Source organism: Eleginops maclovinus, chromosome 18, assembly GCF_036324505.1.
Source record: "Eleginops maclovinus isolate JMC-PN-2008 ecotype Puerto Natales chromosome 18, JC_Emac_rtc_rv5, whole genome shotgun sequence".
Taxonomy (NCBI): Eukaryota; Metazoa; Chordata; class Actinopteri; order Perciformes; family Eleginopidae; genus Eleginops; species Eleginops maclovinus.
In genome coordinates this window covers 4515844-4536189 of record NC_086366.1, presented here as the reverse complement: position 1 = coordinate 4536189, position 20346 = coordinate 4515844, and the positions used below count along the sequence as shown (strand labels likewise).

At 45.3% G+C, this 20346-nt stretch overlaps 2 protein-coding genes across 2 annotated transcripts in view; one reads left to right on the top strand and one right to left on the bottom strand.

Moving 5' to 3' along the window:
• The window catches only part of megf6 (multiple EGF like domains 6), a 75476-nt gene that overhangs the window by 22573 nt on the left and 32557 nt on the right, over positions 1 to 20346 (bottom strand). Inside the window, exons 13-17 of the mRNA XM_063907371.1 lie at positions 7652 to 7780; positions 6899 to 7027; positions 1908 to 2042; positions 1625 to 1759; positions 180 to 305 (exon numbers count right to left, since the gene is read on the bottom strand). Of these exons, the coding sequence (XP_063763441.1) occupies positions 180 to 305; positions 1625 to 1759; positions 1908 to 2042; positions 6899 to 7027; positions 7652 to 7780 (654 nt within the window). The remainder of the gene's footprint in view (positions 1 to 179; positions 306 to 1624; positions 1760 to 1907; positions 2043 to 6898; positions 7028 to 7651; positions 7781 to 20346) is intronic.
• LOC134880399 (EH domain-containing protein 2-like) lies at positions 3419 to 6761 on the top strand. Its single transcript, XM_063907338.1, has 6 exons — positions 3419 to 3807; positions 3897 to 4073; positions 4211 to 4308; positions 4704 to 5116; positions 5194 to 5358; positions 5440 to 6761. The coding sequence occupies exons 1-6, from the start codon at positions 3587 to 3589 to the stop codon at positions 6013 to 6015; spliced, it is 1650 nt and encodes a 549-aa protein (XP_063763408.1). The 5' UTR covers positions 3419 to 3586; the 3' UTR covers positions 6016 to 6761.

Sequence of the window (20346 nt, the reverse complement as noted above, 5' to 3'; positions counted from 1 at the left end):
GCATACACATACACAAACATGTGTTTTTTGCAAATGAGAAAGCTTGCAGATGTTTTTATGCAACTTTTCTCTCTTTTAAATGTTGTCTCTACAATCTAAAACAACTTCATTTGTCTAAAATGTCCTAAAACTCAACAAAAATGCATTGCAACACAAAAAAAAAATCAACATTTATATACCTTCTAGACAGGATTTCCCAGTCTTCCCTGCAGGACAGACACATTGTCCGGTTACAGGATCACACGGACCTCCTCCACAGCCACAAGTCAGACGACAGTTCTCACCATACTTCAGTGATGGGCAGGCTAGAGACAAAAATCACATGAAAACAACTCCTTTCAAAAAAAAGCGAACACAAAAAAACAAGATGGGATTGCACAACCTTGCAAAACAAAGTGAAATGCAAGAAATACTCAGTCCTTTTCTGTTTATTTATTCGGCCTCTGCCAATAGTAAATTACCCCTGTCATGACCTGGCCTTTTTTGGCATTGACAAACCCAGCAAGCCGAAACCTGGACTGTTCATTGGTGCTGACATACTGAAACTCTGCTCAGTTATCTTATTCCACTCCATGGAGACACCAGGTCTTGTTTTTACCTCCTACACAATGTTCAGTATCACCACACTTTGCAGGCACACACATATTTGTGGCTGTAAAAAGGAACACCTGTGTTGACCAGGTGAAATACAATGAAAGCATTTTTTTATCCACCCGCTTAATCCACACGATCCATCAAACACAGCACGGAGTGAATAGAAAAGGGCTTAATGACGGGGGAGGAACACAGAAAGTCATTCATATCCATTTGTGTTGACATCAGAAAGGACACGCCAGAGTACAAGCATGAAGTATGCAAACAATAACTGCACATGTAGGCACGTGTCAGGGTGCAAACCCACGTACTTCACACACATGCTGACAGGGAATGAGCCTTTACTATGATATTTAGCGCCACATGAGAGCGCTGTGGAGTATGGAGGAGTAAATCATAGATTAAAAGAGGCCCTGTTATGTTTTTTGGGTGTTTTCTCTTTCCTGTAGTGTGGTTTATAGGTTTTTATTCATGTAAATGGTCTGCAAAGGCCAAAATCCAGAGGGACTTTCTTTCCCGCACCCCTGCCCAAAACGCCTCAATTGGACTCTTTTGTTTATTTCCTTAACATAGTGACATCACTATGTAACACTTGCTCTTCTATTGACTGGCGTTCCAACACATTGCACATGATAGGCTAAGGGGACGGGACATCTCTAAGCGAGAAACAGAACCGGCCAGCTAACCAATCAGAGCAGACTGGGCTCTGGTTTCAGACAGAGGGTGAAAAGAGGTGCTGCAGCACAGGCAGTATGAGAAAAATTAAGAGCTTTTTGAACATTAAAGCATGGAGACATGTCCCAGTAGAGACACAACACAAATATGAACCTGGAAATGAGCAGAATATGTCCTCTTTAACAATCAAACAAAAGTATAGAATAAAAAACAAAAAAGTGTGATCCTTTCAACCATCATCAAGCCAAACACAAAACAAACCAAATGAATGAACAATGACTGCTTTCTGCATCTTATTCAGTCATCCTCCTCTGCTGCATGTCATGTCTGTTCAGGTTAAAAAGTCTTCACTCACCCAGCTGACATTTATCCCCGTGAAGACCTGCCGGACATCTCTGACTGCACTCTCCGGTCCGGGGGTCACATGACCCTCCACCTGGACAGTCACATGGCTGCTCACAGCCGGCACCAAAGAAGCCCGGCTCACATTCTGCATTGGGACATAAACACATACACGATCAAAGTGGGATTCTCCCCAAGCCTGGACACAAGCTGTGTGGATAAAATGTTACTAAACTCAGATCTTAAACAATTACTTTTAGGGAAATTAAGTTGGCTGTTTTGTGAAGTGCTTCTACCTTTCTCACACTGTGGTCCGTGGTAGGCGGTTTTGCAGAAACAGCCTCCTGTTTTGGGGTCGCAGCCAGAGGAATGTTCTTGAACACAGTCACATTCCCGGGAACAGCCGGGACCGTGCGTCCACCTGGGACAAGCTGAGGAGGAGAGATCAGTGTGAAAACAGACAAAGACACAAGATGTTCCCGATGCTTGTATGGTGAGCAGTGGCTGTAACTAAAGACATTAAAGAGGATCTATTGTGTTTTGGGGGGTTTCCTGTTGTGTGTTACGTAGGTTCTTTGTGCTTGTAAATGGTCTAAAGTCCCACTACATCACTATCTAACACTCTTTTGTCCAGCGCTCCAATAAATTATCCCAATACTACGTGATAGGTAGTAGCAGGACATCTCTCAGCTGTTGAACGATCACAACAGAACCGGCCAGCTAACCAATCAGAGCAGACTGGACTCTGGTTTCAGACAGAGGGTGAAAAGAAGTGCTGCAGCACAGGCAGTATGAGAAACATAAAGAACTCTCTGAACATTAAAGCTTGGAGACATGTCCCAGTAGTGGAACAAAATTAAAAAATATGAACCTGAAAATGAGCAGAATATGTCCTCTATCTCCAATACTGTGACGAAAGATTTGTACTTGAGTATTTACAGTCTATGTAACTTTAAAGTTCTACTCACATCTCAGTACACACTCATAGTGTCCTTTAAATCTTAAGTAAAACAATCTGTTGAATTAAAGGATAAAGTGTTCCTCATGGGTTTAGGGAAAGGCTCCTACTTCCTGAGCGAAATAAACACTCTTGGATCAGCTGGAAAATAAATGGTTTTATAGCTGAAAGCTGTTTTAACTAAAAACAGGCAGTTACATAAGAGGAAGTTGACTTTTTTGAGACAAAATATGCTGCATTTCTGTGGAGTAACCAACTAAAATTGTACGAATGGAGTTCAATTTGACACACATGAACATATATAGAAATAAATGCAACACAGACTCCAAAAAAATTCAAGAATGAATTGCTTGCTGCAAAACTTCCCTCGAACAACATCAGGGAACGCTTATTTTTTCCAAGGTTAATCAAAGAAAACAAATTCACAGCAACTTCTGTTTGCTGAAGTAACAGTGGCGATAGTTAATTAAGAGAAGAATGTCCAAATGAATCCTTCTGGACGATCAGATTACACTTTAATACGAGCAAAGCGAACACACCCAGCAACCATGTTATCACAACTCCAGACCTCTGCCAGTTTTAAGTCATGGGACCTCTGCCTCCGGTTGCACTGAAATGATATCATAGAAATGATGGCGCATCGTGCATCGTTACTGTATGATTACAAAGCTTCTAATCTCACAATCGTTTCACATTAGAAGAAGCCTTGAACAGATCGAGTGTTATTTAAGACTTTCATCATCTCTGCATGAACAATCTGCACAAGTTTTGCCAAGATTCTCCCTCTTCAGCTACAGAAAAAAACGAACTCCACTCCACCCTGTCCCTCTCGACATTGGCTTTATGTTAGGTGCAGCTGCAGGCTCTGGTTACACCCTCTCCACCCTCTCACTGTCCCCGCTGCAGGATGGAGCAGACAGCTGTGAGGTTCTGATAATATTCCTCACGCACATTCTTCCATCACTGGTCTTAGAAGAGCGAGCAGCTTCCACAGTCAAGAGCAGAAATTTGGTCACCATGTCGTTACGGAGGCTTTGGAGCAACCCTAAGACGCTGGGGGATGTCAACATGGTGACAGAGGAGCTGAAGAACCTTTATTATAAGAGGCTGATGCCGATTGAGAAATACTACGCGTTCAGTCACTTTCATTCCCCGAGCTACGAGGACGCAGAGTTCGAGAACAAACCCATGGTGTTGGTGATGGGTCAGTACTCCACAGGAAAGACTACTTTCATCAGGTAGGAGTCAGAGCATCCATGCCTTTTTTTGTGGCAGTAATCCGCTGAATGTTTTTGAACTGATATTATGATGTTGGTTTGGATTTCAGGTATCTCATAGAACAAGATTTCCTTGGTAGCAGAGTTGGACCAGAGCCAACCACGGACTGCTTCACTGCCCTCATGCACGGAGAGGTGGAAGGCATCATCCCTGGAAATGCCCTCACGGTGGACCCCAAAAAGCCCTTTCGTAACCTCGACCCTTTTGGAAACGCCTTTCTGAACAGGTGACAGGAACAGACAGGAAATGATGCTTGTGTTTGTGTTCTGCCTTTGGAGACGTACTTGAACGAACTTTGCAGGGTGAAGCAATCCCATTGATATTCATTTAATAAAAAGGATTTGAATGCATATTTCTCTGCAGGTTTCAGTGCGTCCAGATGCCAAATAAAGTCCTGGAGAGTGTCAGCATCATCGACACACCTGGCATCTTAACTGCTGCTAGAAGAAAACTGAGTCGTGGTAAATAATTTCCTCTTCAAAGTTTATGGGTCTACTTCCAAATATTCCGTTTTAGAAAGTTGGAGAGTGTTGTCGCTGTCAGGATGATTTAAATTCCTGGTAAGAGAAGAGCCGAAGCAGATGCATTACAATAATAATATTCCAGCCTATTGAAATTCAAACACTTGAACTCAGAGGCGCAGCAGCTGTAAGTAATATGGCTGAGACAAGCAGGAAGAAAAAGCTGTCTCCCCCTTTGTATTATGAACACATTAATCTATGGGTGTAGCTGACATGGCCTGCAACCAGTTAAAGCCTCTGGGATCTGCATGCTCCTCTAGGTGTTGAGGCACAGAGGCTTGCCCGGTTACAGACAGCTCTAATGAGAACCCCGTGTTTTCGTTCCTTGTCCCCAGGCTACGACTTCCCAGCAGTGCTGCGCTGGTTTGCAGAGCGGGTGGATCGGATCATCCTGCTGTTTGATGCACATAAACTAGAGTTCTCCGATGAGCTCACTCGGGCCTTCGGGGCACTGAGCGGCTACGAGGACAAGCTGCGCGTGGTTCTCAACAAGGCCGACAGGGTGGACTCGCAGCAGCTCATGAGGGTGTACGGCTCCCTCATGTGGTCGCTGGGGAAAGTGTTTCGAACCCCAGAGGTGTTGAGGGTTTACATCGGATCTTTCTGGTCAGAGCCGAGGCAGATGTGCGACCACTATCAGCTGATCGAGGTGGAGGAGGAGGATCTGCTGTCCGACATCAGGAACCTGCCGCGCAATGCTGCAGTTCGCAAGTTGAATGACCTGGTGAAGAGGGCACGTTTATTGAGGGTAAGAGATCTCTTTGTTCCATTTCAACCCTTTATTACTGAGATGAAGTTCTGATTCCTCTTTTCTTTTCCTACCAGGCTCATGCTCACATTATCAGCTATCTGAAGCAGGAGATGCCAACGATTTTCTGCAAGGAAAGCAAAAAGCACAACCTGATTTACCAGCTTCCGGTCATTTTCACCAAGATCCAGCAACAGCATCGAGTCCCAGCGGGCGACTTCCCCGACTGCACCAAGATGCAGGTTGAATATCGCTTTTTTAATTCATCTTTTAAACTTATTTAACAACTCTTAAACTTTACACGTGTTTGCATTACTTTCCAGGAGAAGCTTTTAGGTCAAGATTTCTCAAAGTTCAAGACACTGAAGCCCAGTCTGATGGCCTCCCTGGATAAACTCCTGGCCACGGACATTGCAAACCTGGTGCCTCTTCTCCAACAACAGGAACTGAGGAAGGAGAGGAAGAAATCCCTCCCAGGAGTTCTGGACGGGGAATTTTTGGGAACATTCAGGCGCGATCATTACAAGAGAGATCCTTTCAAGGAATTCAGGACAGACGACGAGAGCGGCGAGGCGGATTTCGACGAGTGGGCGGTGGAGAAATACAAGCCGAAGTACGACGAGATTTTCTACAACCTCAGTCCGAACGACGGTAAACTGAGCGGCACCAAAGTCCGAGAGTGGATGACCACCACGCTGCTGCCCAGCTCCGTGCTCGCTCACATCTGGAGGCTGTCGGATGTGGACGGGGACGGCATGCTGGACAATGAGGAGTTTGCTCTGGCGGTCCACCTCATCGAGGGGAAACTGGAGGGACACTGGTTGCCCCGAGAGCTGCCGTCCCACCTGGTGCCCCCTTCCAAACGACTGAGTACAGCCAGTGAGGAAGAGCAAACATGAGGCTCTGTGTAGCCTACATCATATAGACTATTTGTACATAATCTAGTAGTAGAAGTAAAAACTAACACAATGTACAGAGTTTGAAGTTTTATCCAATTGTATTTTAATCATCATGACACCTTAATATTGGCATTAATGGTTTCACATCATTTGTTTTTGTTTTTTGTTACATAAAGTATGTTAGCCGACCGGTGCAAACGCATCACAACGACGCAAAACATTTCCATCCAAGTTGCTGAAGATGTTACTTCATTTGTTTTGGGCACATATTCGTTTTTATATCTGCTTCCTCTTTGAAGCTGTAGCTCATTTGGCACCTGTCGGCCACCGTAGAAACCAAACTTGTTATGGGTCATTACGCAACGTAATGACCCATTTCATAATCATGAATATTAAATGACTGGATAATGATTATTGATGCGTTAATGTGTTCATCACAGCTGTTAGATGTGGAGGTAATTATACATAATTCATCTAAATACTGCTGCTGGATATCTAAACCTCTAATTATTAGTCAATTTATATTTTGTATTAGATAATGATCAGAATCTGTAGAGTAACTAAAGCTGTCAGAGAAATGTAGGGGAGTAGAGGTAACAGTAAGCTGTGCCCCCCTGTGAAAGAAGAACCTATGATAATACAAAGACTGTGACTTTCTTGTACCCGAAACAAACACCAATCATGTTCTTCATGTTCTTTTTTGTGGGCTATGACTTTATAGTGATTAAAAATGTTAAAATGTTAAACACTGTCTTTATTCCTCATCAAATCTGCCCCTCTCATAAATAACTGGCCCCCAGAGTAACATTGGTCTACCACTGTTTTAACACTATCATCAGCACCATTAATCAGTAGGTATTATAAAGAGGTCATTGGTACTCACGCAGGTGGCAGAAGCGGCCGTACAGTCCTGGAGAGCAGAGACATCCTCCGTACAGACGGTGGCAGTGTCCGTTGTTGGGACAGTTGCACTTTCTTTGGCAGAACCTCCCGAAATAACCCGTCGGACAACCTGTTAACATGAATAATGCAGCTTTAGAACACGATTCCTACTTGTGTAAAACGAGCTTCTGTGTTATAAGAGCAAGAGGATTATAGTTAAAGTCAGAAATATTTAGGACAGTGCACAACATCTGGGGCAGTTTCAGGAAACAGTGAAGGATAATGAAGAGCAACGGTACCCAACCTGGGGATCAGGACCCCTAAAAGTGTGGCGACATGAATTCAGTGGGTCACAAGATTATAAAAATATACAAGAAGAAGAATAAGAAAAGGCAAATTGTTAAACTCAACATTACGTTGTGTCCGTCTCTTTCTAACAATCTTATAATTAAACCATTTCTGAGGATCATTTTTTGCTGCTTTTTGATTCTAAGCGGTGTTTTTGAAATGACGTTACTTTGAATTTGCTTTTAACGTCAGTATCCTCCGATAATCCCTGAGGATTTCTTCCTTATTTTACCTGCAGAATTGACTGTTTTATGACTATGAAATGTAGTTTCAAAATAGCTCCGTTAATCAGGCTCGTTATTGCTTCATATGTAGGGCCAAAAGTAAAAGAAGTGTATGTGAGCACCACCTAACAGTCTGGTTTTAGTATTCCCACCTGTGTGTACCTTTAGGAATGTATACAAACCATCCTCGCAGAGCAGGCCCTGCACCCCGGGGGGGCACACGCACTTCCCGGTCACGGGGTCACACGAGCCTCCGTTCTGACACCGACACAGACTGTTACAGGCCGGCCCATAGGTCCCCTGCGAGCACGCTGGAGAAGGAAAGCGTGGGAAAAAGAGCATTAATACCCTAACAGTATCAACTCATGGATTTGTGGGGTTTATTTGACACTAAAAACAAAGACTCGATTCAAGAACATTTGGGGATTTATCGTCATATGCACGATATCCACGATGTTGTTTTGGGAATGAGGATCTTAGGTCTCCGGCTCCTCCAACAGTAAAACATACAGGGAAATAAATAGTGACAAGGAAACAATGGTGAGAATAAAATGCAGAAAAATACATCTTGTTCATTTAAATATTGTGAATTTTCATCAGTATTTTACATAATTTACTATACTTACTTTGTGTTAATGATTTATATTTGGGGTCAATATTTCTCTATCTCTATCTGGAACAAACTACCCGAAACCTGCAGGTCCGCTGCAACTCTTACTACTTTTAAATCCAGGCTGAAAACATTTATTCTGCTTTTAATTGAACTATTTTTATCCAACATTGCACTGTAATAACTATCTGTGCTATTCATGTTTGATGTTCATTTTATTCTCTTTGCTTTTTTAATAACTGTTTTTAAAAGCCATTTCTTAATGCTCTTAATGTCTGAGTCTTTGAATTGCCTTGTGTTGAAAGTTGCTATATCAATAAACTTGCCTTGCCTCTATATCTGAATGTTGTGATAGTTTTAAAATGGTTTAATCTCTAACTGTGTCTTTGTATGCACCAAGCACATTCCTTAAACCTACTTGGCAACAGAACTGTTTCTCATTCAGACTCTGATGTAAGAGAGTGAAGCAGCTGGGTAATGCTTCAGCGTTAAGGAGTCAGTCAACACTTCCTGTGTTTCCCCTCGGTGCGTGCCCTCCTGACTCTCCTAATCTCTCTGGCCTTATTAGCTTCACTGCATGAACCAGCTGGCCAACAATCCATCAAGAGAAAGTCTGCTTGAATGCCATGTCACACTTTCCTCAAATTAGTTTTACATCACTACACGAGAAGATAAGAAAGTTTGAAATAATATATGGTAGTTTATAACACTACAAACACTGAAAAAAGGCAGGAAGGGCTTCGAGTATGAACTTGTTTAAGAGTAAGTGGTGCTCTCTCTCAGTACAACTAAAGGATGTGAGCAGTGGGTGGGGTTAAGGGACATCAATTCTGCCTCATAATGATGGAATTGATACCGGGGTGTTTCTTATGGCATGTTGAGGCATGTTGATGTAACATGGAAAACACACACGCTGTTTAAATAACACAAACTACAAACAATGTGAACATTTGATTGTTGCCTTTAGGATAATAGCCTATTGCTTTTTTCTTTGGGCTGAATTAAGCTTCAGTTTTAAAATAATGGTCAGTATATGTTCAAAGTGTTAGCATCTGAAGTTCACTGATCAGTGAAACCCAAGGGACGTACTTACTTCATTATACTTACTCAGCTATTTACTGACCTACCTACTTCCATACTTATGTCCTTACTTCCTTACTACTTGCATAATTACTTACTTTCACACTTACTTACTTACTTACCTAACTACTTAGTTTTTTACTTACTAACCCATTCATTTACTCGTCTACTTACTTACTTTCTTATACTTACTGACCTACATACTTACTTGTGTCCTTACTTCCTTACTCACTAACTTGCTTGCTTACTTGCCTGCTTGCCTGCTTGCCTGCTTGCCTGCCTGCTTACTTACTTATATCCTTACTCACCTGTTTACTGACCTCATACTTCGTTAACTTATGTCCTTACTTCCTTACTACTTGTATAATTACATACCTAAATACTTTGTTTTTTTACTTACTAACCTACTCATTTACTCTTCTGCTTCCTTCCTTCCTTATACTTACTCACGTATATCCTTACTCACCTATTTACTGACTTACATACTTACTTACTTATGTCCTTACTTCATTACTTTATTATTTCCTTCCTTCCTTCCTTACTTACCTTCATATTTACTTACTTACTTACCTAACTACTTAGTTTTTTACTTACTAACCTATCATTTACTCGTCTACTTACCTACTTACTTAGTCGCCTATTTACTTGCTTACTTATGGATTTACTAACTAACTCACTAACTTACTTTCCATTGAGGTCCATTGAGGGTTCAAAATTAAATAACACACCTTTCTCCCTTATAGACGACTACAGTATGTTGCTGCCTACTCTACAATTCCCTATCTTTGCTTCAGGCATATTTCATATTTCTCATCATCTACCTATCCTATATCCAGGCCCATCACTTTCAAAGAGTGCGTCTGAATCGTGCCAGCTCTGGACCTCAGTTCATTAAAAAGTGACAGATTGCCTCTGACGGACTCCTCCTATGATTACAAGCCTGACCGGGGTTCAGAGCTGAGACAGCCATTAATCATGGAGCTGGATGGGAACAATGGAGCCTTGCTTTCTAACCCAGCAGTGGGCATCCTTGGCCTGAGGCTGCGCTCTCGCTATGGGCCCTGGCCTCGCTCCAGACAGATTGATTCTCCCGGTGCTCCTGTGTTCAGGAGCCCATAAACAACGCAGCCTCCCACGCAGAGGAGCAGACAGCTTTGATACATGGCCCTGCGTCCATGCACACAGGGAGCCATGGCATCGCTCTCTAAAACTAGAACACATCGCTATTCGAAATAGACCTGTGAGGGAGAACCAGGGGTTTATGTGTGTGTAAGAACTAGAGAGTGGTGCAGGAATGAGTCCTAAAACCAGATATGAGTTAGTGAAAAGACTCCCTGGATTTTCGTCCTTTTTTTTTTCAGTTATCTTTCTAATATGGTGAATCTGCCAAACTGAATCCCACTCCACCTGCCAGCTAAGGGGCGGAGACTATAAATAGCCTGCTCACCCTTTAGTTCATCCTTTGCACTCCCTGCCAGCACACCAATTTAACCCTGTGTCCTGAGTTTCCTCCACATATCCTGAAGTGTGCGTCTTCAAGTTAACGTGAGTGGTCAATTCATTGTTTATTGTTTCATTTGTATGCCTTTGTGGTAGTTTTGCTGATCCCTTTGTTCTCAGACATGTGCTAGGAGCCATGTGGGAATTGTTTGTTGCTTGTTTGTTACTTTGCTGTTTAGTTGTGGATTGCGTATTCACACATGATTGTTGCTTGTTCGTTGCCTTTGCTGTTTAGTTCTGAATTGTGTATTTGCACATGATTGTTGGTTTCTCTGTTTGATTGACCACTTCGTTATTTAATTGTAGTTGTATTGTTTCTTTGTTTTCTCATGCAGCACACAAAATAATCAAGACCAAAAGGGAAAATAAATACTGGTTCTTGCATTAAACCCTGCCTTCTCCTTGCCTCATTGCATCCTTGCCCTTTGGGTCTTCTGACCGAGACCCTGTCTGCTCGCCACACTCACTCTCCCCGAACCAAATCACCCCTACAGTTCCTTCAATGGTCCTTCGAGCCGGATACTGAGTGAGTGATACCATGGCAGGCAACGGTAAGGAGTCAAGAGAGTTGACGTTGCCAGAGAAGGCCCCCCAAGCTGGAACCAGAAGTGAGGGGACGGTATCCAGACCTACACGAGAGAGACGTCCACCTGACCGCTATGGCTTCCTGGATCCTGATGGGAAACTCTCCAGCCAGCCCAAAAGCCTCCCTCGTCACAGCCAAGCAGCCGTACTGCCGCCTCCACCCCCAGGTGCTGTTGATGTCCAGGCGGATGACCATGAAAACCCTGATCAGACGCTGAGAGAGAACACAGCCGCTGAGGAACGAGGAGTGGAGGAGGAAGAGACGACAGTCGAGGAGGAAGAAGAAGAGGACTATGAAGTTACCCACGACTATGTCCAGCTTGAATCAGCAGCTCTTCAGCCCGCTCCACTGCCCGCTCCACTGCCCGCTCCACAGCCAGCTACACAGCCAGCATCTGCTCCGATCCACCTGAGAGATGTGAGACCTGGCAGATCCAGGGGCAAGAGCGACAAGCGTGAGCCACCACCAAGGTCGAAGACGGCCTTCTCTTCTAGCTCCACTTATGCTAGTGGAAGCTCCCGAAGCTCACGCAGGAGCCAACAGGTGGAGCTCACCCCACAACAGGCGGCCATGGTCGATGAGAGGAGGAAACTTGGAGAACTGCAGGAGATACAGCGTCAGATTGAGGAGGAACAAGCTATAGATGAACGGGCACAAGAACTGGATAGGCGAGCACAAGAAGCTTTGAAGGAGAGAGAGAGGATGACCCGGTCTCTTACTCTACAGCGACGACTACGGAAAGTCCGAAGAGAACTGGAAGAGGCTCGATTAATCACATCCTTCACGGGGGATGTAGGAATGACCACAGAACATCCACCCGCTCCGCCAGCTATGTCCAGTGTGAATGACCCACCTCAAGTGCTTGCTCCTTTTTCCCTGAGCTCCAGAGTCCTGGATTCAGCTGAACCTGTTGATCTGTTCTCCGAGCAGCAGGCTCCCCCTGAGGTTCCTCAGACATCGGTCTCCTATCAAGTTCCAGTGAGTGAACAATCTCTTTCGTACCACCACTTACCTCCAGCTGTGAGTCTACCTGTAGATGCTGTGAGTCAAGCAGCAACTTCTGATCCTACTGCTGAGAGTCACACATTACTTCAGACTTCCAGTCCCGAGCATGCGGCTCCATCACCTCCTTTGTTTCACCACATAGCGCTGACCGCACCTCGTCCGGCCAGGAGTCAGAGGCCTTCAGATCCGGTTCGTGAGAAACCTGCACCTCTTTCCTTGCCTAACCCCATTGAGAGGGTATCAGAGGGCGCTAGTATAATGGAGCTTTTAGTAGCGACTGCCTTTGGCATCCCGAAGCCAAGATTGCCTTATTTTGAGTGCGGAAAGGAAAGTGACTTTGTTCTGCTTACCATGGCGTTGGAGAATCTCTTAGATATCCACGCTCACCTTTCTGAACAGTACAAGTTTCAGGTCCTTATGGATCACTTGAGGCTGCCAAGTGCATACAAACTGGCAAAGTCCTATATGCACGCCTCAACTCCCTACACTTCCGCTCTTGCTGCCCTTAAGGCAAAGTATGGCCAGCCACGGCAGTTGGTCCAAAGTGAAATAGCTAGCATCCTCAATTCACCACCTGTCAGACTTGGTGACAGCAACGCTTTCCAGGACTTCGCTCTTTCTGTACATTCATTGATTGGCATGCTGAGGTCAGTGGAAGGTGCAGACGGAAGGGAGTTACGGTGTGGCTCTCACGTAGACAGGCTTCTTGCCAAGCTCCCCATTCAAAACCGAGACAGTTTCATTGAGCACTGTTTGCTTCGTGGCATCTTGAAAGAGGGTTCAGAACAATCATACACCTTGGAAGATTTTTCAGAATGGCTCAAGGTTAAAGCCCGGGCCAAGAGTATTGCCCAACAAGTCTCGGGACCTGCGTCAGTGGAGAGACGAGAGCCAGTCCAGAAGAACATGGGGAGAAGGGCGACGCCGACCACGATGTACCTGAGCAACACCGCCACTGTGGAGAGCCAGCCTGATGTTCAACCAAGCCATGGAAGGGGGATGACAATCCATGGGAAACCCAAGTTCCAACCTTTTTGTCCATACTGTAACAACAAGGAACACTTCCTGGGAACTTGCCCGAAAGTTAAAGAATTTAGCCCGTCACAACTGAGAACCTGGATAGAGAGGAATGATCGTTGCTACAGATGTGCCCGCTGTCATAAGCCAGATAATTGCACCCTCAAAAAGCCTTGCAATGTCTGCAAAGAGTTGCATCTCACCATCCTGCATAACATCATACCTCAACCGTCAACATCTAAAGGCCCCCATGGCTCAGAGAAATCAGCAACGGGAAACACCCTCAATCTGCTCGTCCGTGCACCTTGTTCTGCAGACACTCTGTACATGGATCAGCCAAACAGATCTCCCCGTGTGATGTTGAAGGTAGTCCCAATTTTCTTGATCAATGGCCGGCAGAGGCTGAAGACATATGCCATACTTGACGATGGTTCAGAAAGAACGATCATCCTAACCTCTGCAGTGTCCCAGCTGCAACTAAAAGGACCAGAAGAGGTCCTGAATCTCAGAACTGTGCGTCATGAGGTGATTCCCATAAGTGGTGAGCAGTGTTGTGCCAGTTCACAGCTTTTCTGAACTAGTTCAAGTTCAGTTCATACATGCTCAAAGTGAACAGTTCACGTTCAAAGTTCACAATTTTAATTCTGAACTAGTTCAAAGTTCAGTTCATTTCACTTTTTTCGTGAGATATTCAAATAAATACTTTTTTTCACACTAAGAGCTAGAAATCACTATACGTTCTTTGAAACTGTTCATTGTAGACATTTGCTCATAACACTGCTATTGTGGGTTTCTTAACAGGTGCTGAAACTTGTAGCAATACAGACAAGATAGACCAGTTCTATACTTAGTGCAATGAAATCTACTAGCATTCAATTAAATAAAGAATATATAATATGAAATATGAATATATTATTTGATATATATGATATTATATATACCTATGTCTGTGTATGAAATGAGCAAAACTCTTGAATTGCATTCACACTGGATGGATGTTTTAATTCAATGTGCCGTTTCAAATTCGAGAAGGACGTTGTCGATGTCCTAACTTGTTTTTGCTGCGCAGGTGGACACATCTTACACAGGAAGGAAAGATTTTTGCCGTCGGGGTCTTGGTTTGCAAGAGTGTAAAATTGTTTTAAATGTTCGTGAGGAGAATCGGAGTCCGTCTCCGTGCCATCACTTCCACTAGCCATCTTGTTTTGTTTTTTTTTAATCGCAGCGCTTTCTCTCACTCTCGTCATTGGTCTCTGTATCTCTCTCTTTCGAGCCTCCAGCCCTCCGCGCTCTCGGCGTTGCTATGCCTAAGCCGCTCTGCTGCAATTCATAATGGGTAACGTCGTGCGGAAGCCAGTACGTTTCAACTATTCAACTCAACTATTCTCAGCCGGACACTACGTTGCCCGCAATGCATTGCGCATACAGTGCCAAAACTATTTCTGCGTTGATACATGATTTAAGCAGCACCTACAGGAGGGAGGAACTTTCTCTCTCGTTGCGTTTCAAAAGAGAAAACAGATGTCACTCAGTTTTCAATGGAAAACAAATGCCAACGTTCATTTACAGTGATGTCTGCCGTTCATGACACATAATGTGAACTAATTCACGTTCAAGTTCTTTATTGAAAAATGTGTTGCGTTCAGTTCAACGTTCACGAAAAAATGAGCGTGTTCAATGAACGCGTTCTTTTGAACTCGTTCACGCACAACACTGGTGGTGAGACAATCTCCTGTTCAATCTCCCCAGTGAGCCAGAAGAAAATCAAATTCCTTATAGCCAATGCCTTTACTGCTCCTGTCCTCAACTTGGCTGAGCATTCCTGTCCCGCCTCTGACCTGCAGAGGGAGTATTCCCACTTACGAGGCCTACCCTTACCGGACTTTGTCCAAGCCCGGCCGCTGATCCTGATAGGCTCAGATCATTCCCACTTGTTGGTGCCCAAAGAGCCTGTCCACATGGGACCTTATGGGGGACCCATCGCCGTCCATACTGCCTTGGGTTGGGCTGTTCAGGGCCCAGCCAATGCCTTACCTCGACTTCAGACTTCTGATGTACAAGCCTTGTTCACACTCTGCAACACTGTATCCTGCCCAGCTACTGCTGAGTTGATGGAGAATGTGGAGAGACTGTGGAGACTCGATTCCTTTCCACACCGTAAGGAGAAGGAAGTAACCCGCTCTAAGCAGGATCATTATTGCCTGGAGCTGCTCGAGACGAAAACTGCAGTGAAAGAAGCAGGTGGAGTGTCTCGATATGCTACCCCATTGCTCAGAGCACCGAACAGTCCACGGCTAACCTCTTCAACCCATAACTTGTTGCCATGGCTGCGAGGAACTGAACGCAGGTTGAAGAAGGACCCTGAGCTCATTGAGATCTGCAACCAGGAGATCCTGAAACTGGTCGAGATGGAGTATGTGAAGGAGGTGGATCCCAAAGATGATCAGCCAGGTTCAGAATCTTGGTATGTTCCACATCACATCATCAGACAAGCGAGTGGAAAACACCGGCTGGTGTTCAACTGCTCTTTCCAGCTTCATGGCCTGAATCTGAATCGCAGCCTTCTTCCTGGTCCAACTCTGGGTCCCTCTCTTCTTGGCGTGCTCCTCCGTTTCCGTGAGCACAGCGTGGCCATCAGTGGTGACATAAAATCTATGTTCCACCAAGTTCATCTACTCCCTGCTGACAGGCCACTGCTAAGATTCCTCTGGCGAGCTATGGCTCAAGATACCTACCCAAAGACCTATGAGTGGCAGGTGTTACCTTTCGGTACAACTTGTAGTCCTTGTTGCGCCATTTATGCCCTGCAGCGTCAAGCCAAAGAGCACCCAGAGAGTGATGAGGGAGTGATGAACTCAGTGTTGAGGGCATTCTATGTCGACAACTGCCTGCAAAGCTTCCCTTCTTCGGCCACAGCCAAAGCACTTCTGGACAAACTTCGTTCCACACTGTCTCGCGGGGGATTCGAAATTCGCCAATGGGCGAGTAATGACTCCCGCGTTGTCGAACATCTCCCTCCAGAGGCAAGATCTGCTAGCACGGACTTGTGGCTCTCTCAAGCTGGCATTGACCCCCAGGAATCCACCTTAGGTTTGCGCTGGAGCTGACTTCCTGATAGCCTGGGATACAAACACCGTGTGACACCCATCAAGATTCCCACACTCCGCCTAATCTATCGCACTCTGGCCAGTCAATACGACCCCTTAGGGTATATCTTACCTTATACCACCAGGGCCAAAGTGCTGGTTCAGGACTTGTGGAAGACCAAACGAGGCTGGGATGACCCCATCATTCCATCTGAACTGGTTGACCGATGGCTGAAGTGGGAACAGGAACTGGCTGACCTCTCAAGCATCAGACTGCCTCGCTGCTATGTGCCCTCTTGTGCTGACCAGTCAGGTGTACACAGAGAGCTGCATGTTTTCTGTGATGCCTCAGAAAGGGCCTATGGCACTGTGGTCTACTTACGTGTCCATGACAGCCAAGATCATGTTCATGTGGCATTCGTCATGGCCCGCTCCAGGGTGTCACCAAAGAGACAGTTGTCAATGCCTCGACTTGAACTGAGCGCGGCCTTGGTAGGGGCGCAGTTGGCCACTACCTTGAAGTCTGAATTTACCTTGTCATTGGCCCGAACCATCCTTTGGAGTGACTCCACCACAGTGCTGACCTGGTTGAAGTCAGAGTCGTGCCACTACAAGGTCTTTGTTGGCACTCGAATCGCAGAGATCCAAGAACTCACAGACTCAGATGACTGGAGGTATGTGGACAGTCCAAACAACCCAGCTGATGACCTGACCCGAGGCAAGACACTGCGTGACCTGGCGCAACCTAGCTGCTGGACGGACGGACCTGCCTTCCTTCAGCACCCTGAGACTTGCTGGCCTGTTGCTCCAGGTGTTTCCCACACCTCATCCCTCACAGACAGCACAGAACTGAGGAAGGCTGCTACGTGCCTGAATGTTTCTGCTGCCCCCAGTGTATTGCCGAATGCCTCTAAGCATCAAAGCTGGAGTGACCTCATCACCGCTACTGACCAAACATTGACTCAATCCGACAAAGTGACCGAAGGTGCAGCAGCGGAAACCTTCATTCTACAACAAGCCCAGGAGTCATGCTTCCCTGAAGAACTCAGCGCTCTCCGTAAAGGAAAGCCTCTCTCTAGGCAAAGTAGTCTACTTCAACTCTCTCCTGAGCTTGATCCAGATGTTGGGCTGATGCGGGTAGGAGGAAGACTACGCAGGTCCCAGGACCTAGACCCAGACATCATCCACCCAATCATTCTGGACCCAAAGCATCCCACTACGCAGCTCATCATTAAGCACTATGACGAGTCCCTGCTGCATCCGGGGCCAGAGAGGGTCTTTGGAGAGTTGAGACGCAAGTATTGGATCCTGGGAGGAAGACCAGCCATCCGTAAACATCAGCACAGTTGCAGAGAGTGTCAGAGGTGGAAATCCTCTCCTGAAGTGCCCAAGATGGCTGATCTGCCCCCGGCAAGGCTGCGTCTCTTCAAACCACCATTCTGGTCCACTGGTGTAGACTGTTTTGGACCCTTTATCATTCACCATGGCCGTAGAACAGAGAAGCGATGGGGAATTATCTTTAAATGCTTAACCACTCGTTGCTTACATCTGGATTTGCTTGGAAGCATGGATGTCGATGCCTTTCTCCTAGCACTCCGTCGTTTCATCTCCCGTCGTGGCAAGCCCTTTGAGATCTGGGCGGACAGGGGAACAAACTTCCGTGCTGGGGACAGGGAGTTGAATCAATGTTTCCAGGCCATGGAACCCAAGCTTCAGGAACCCTTGGCCAATCAGCAGATTTCCTTCAACTTCAATCCGCCATGTTCTCCACACTTTGGAGGAGTCTGGGAGCGCGAAATCAGATCAGTCAAGAACGCCCTACGAGTGATCCTCGGGAATCAGACCACTTCTGAAGCTGTCCTTCACACTGTCCTGGTTGAGGTAGAAGGCACTATGAATTCAAAGCCTTTAGGCTATCTTTCATCTTCTGCCAGTGATCCTGATCCGGTCACTCCCAACTTGCTGCTGATGGGGCGGCGGGACGCCTCCCTGCCACAAGCCATCTTTGCCAACAGCAAGCTCCTTGGGCGAAGGAAGTGGCGTCATAGCCAGATGTTGGCGGACCATTTCTGGACACGGTTCATTCGTGACTACTTGCCTAACCTACAACCCAGAGGAAAGTGGCTGAGGGAAGTCCAGAATCTGGAAGTAGGGAAGACTGTTCTGATCCTTGACCCCCAACGGCCGCGGGCCTCTTGGCCAACAGGTCGAGTAACAGCTGTCATGGCCGGTAGAGACGGACGTGTTCGGTCCGTTGACGTCCAGGTCGGCCGTCAAACCTACACCAGACCAGTGTGTCGTCTGATGGTGCTTCCAGAGTTGGAAGAAGAGTGAGTCTTTCTTTCAGGAGGAATTGATCCCAATTCCGGGGCGGCTATGAAAAGACTCCCTGGATTTTCGTCCTTTTTTTTTTCAGTTATCTTTCTAATATGGTGAATCTGCCAAACTGAATCCCACTCCACCTGCCAGCTAAGGGGCGGAGACTATAAATAGCCTGCTCACCCTTTAGTTCATCCTTTGCACTCCCTGCCAGCACACCAATTTAACCCTGTGTCCTGAGTTTCCTCCACATATCCTGAAGTGTGCGTCTTCAAGTTAACGTGAGTGGTCAATTCATTGTTTATTGTTTCATTTGTATGCCTTTGTGGTAGTTTTGCTGATCCCTTTGTTCTCAGACATGTGCTAGGAGCCATGTGGGAATTGTTTGTTGCTTGTTTGTTACTTTGCTGTTTAGTTGTGGATTGCGTATTCACACATGATTGTTGCTTGTTCGTTGCCTTTGCTGTTTAGTTCTGAATTGTGTATTTGCACATGATTGTTGGTTTCTCTGTTTGATTGACCACTTCGTTATTTAATTGTAGTTGTATTGTTTCTTTGTTTTCTCATGCAGCACACAAAATAATCAAGACCAAAAGGGAAAATAAATACTGGTTCTTGCATTAAACCCTGCCTTCTCCTTGCCTCATTGCATCCTTGCCCTTTGGGTCTTCTGACCGAGACCCTGTCTGCTCGCCACACTCACTCTCCCCGAACCAAATCACCCCTACAGTTCCTTCAGTTAGCATGTTTCCACCTTTGGTACCCCTGTCTCAAATTAAATGTTTTCGGTTAGATGCCTGAAATAAGATCTATGGTTCACACAACATTTAGAGATTTTCACATAAAATTGTTAGTAAATACATCACTTGTGAATGTCTGGAGCTTCTATTTGTCATAAAGTGCTGGTTGCTAATAAGGGACTACGTATATAAGAGTAAAAGTCATCACACCAAACATTAGCTGCCTTTAGCTTAGCATCAGTGATATGAAATCCAGTGACCCTGATGTAGTTCCTTTATGTTCTAACATTTGCTTTAACTTCTCACTACTGCATTTATGCTTCGAACATCGACAACTGGTGTTTATATGTGGAGCTTATCCTAATGAACCAAACATAAATGTATCATAAATGGGATTGACACAGAACTTGTGTTATGCAATTTTCCCAATTAAAAAAGAAAAGTTTTATGGAGGGAGTGTGTTCTCTCTCTCTCCTCTCCTCTTGTCTCTCTGTTCAGGTGTTTCTGATTTCCCCTTGGCTCATCCTTTGCCCAGGTGTTCCAGATCTGCACTGATGACCCATCTAAAAGTAAAGCTGGAGGAGAAGTATTTATTTCTTGTTTTGCTGCCAGACACTGCACTCACTACACTGCAGTTATCCTCATCCTCATTTATTTTTGCGCTTCATTGATTCGAAAACATGGGATTTCACCAGTTTGATAAATGCAGGCTCATTTTAATAAACTGCTTATCTGAGTATGGGATTTTTTTAGAAGAGATACAGGGTATAACACAGCTTCAGACTGAGAGTGATGCCCCTTAAAATGATAACTCTTGGCATGAAAGAGAATAAGTGTAAGCCAAAATATTTGTCTAAAATAGTCAAAAGACATCCTGGAGGTTGAAAGCTTGAGGTTACTTTGAGGATCAATAAACATTCAAGCATTTTGAATG

Excerpts from the sequence above, each read along its gene's own strand:
- LOC134880399 (XM_063907338.1), top strand. The coding sequence starts at position 3,587 with ATGTCGTTACGGAGGCTTTGGAGCAACCCTAAGACGCTGGGGGATGTC. Across the intron at positions 3,808-3,896 it reads GGAAAGACTACTTTCATCAG|GTATCTCATAGAACAAGATT; the intron begins GTAGGAGTCAGA and ends TTTGGATTTCAG. Across the intron at positions 4,074-4,210 it reads GGAAACGCCTTTCTGAACAG|GTTTCAGTGCGTCCAGATGC; the intron begins GTGACAGGAACA and ends ATTTCTCTGCAG.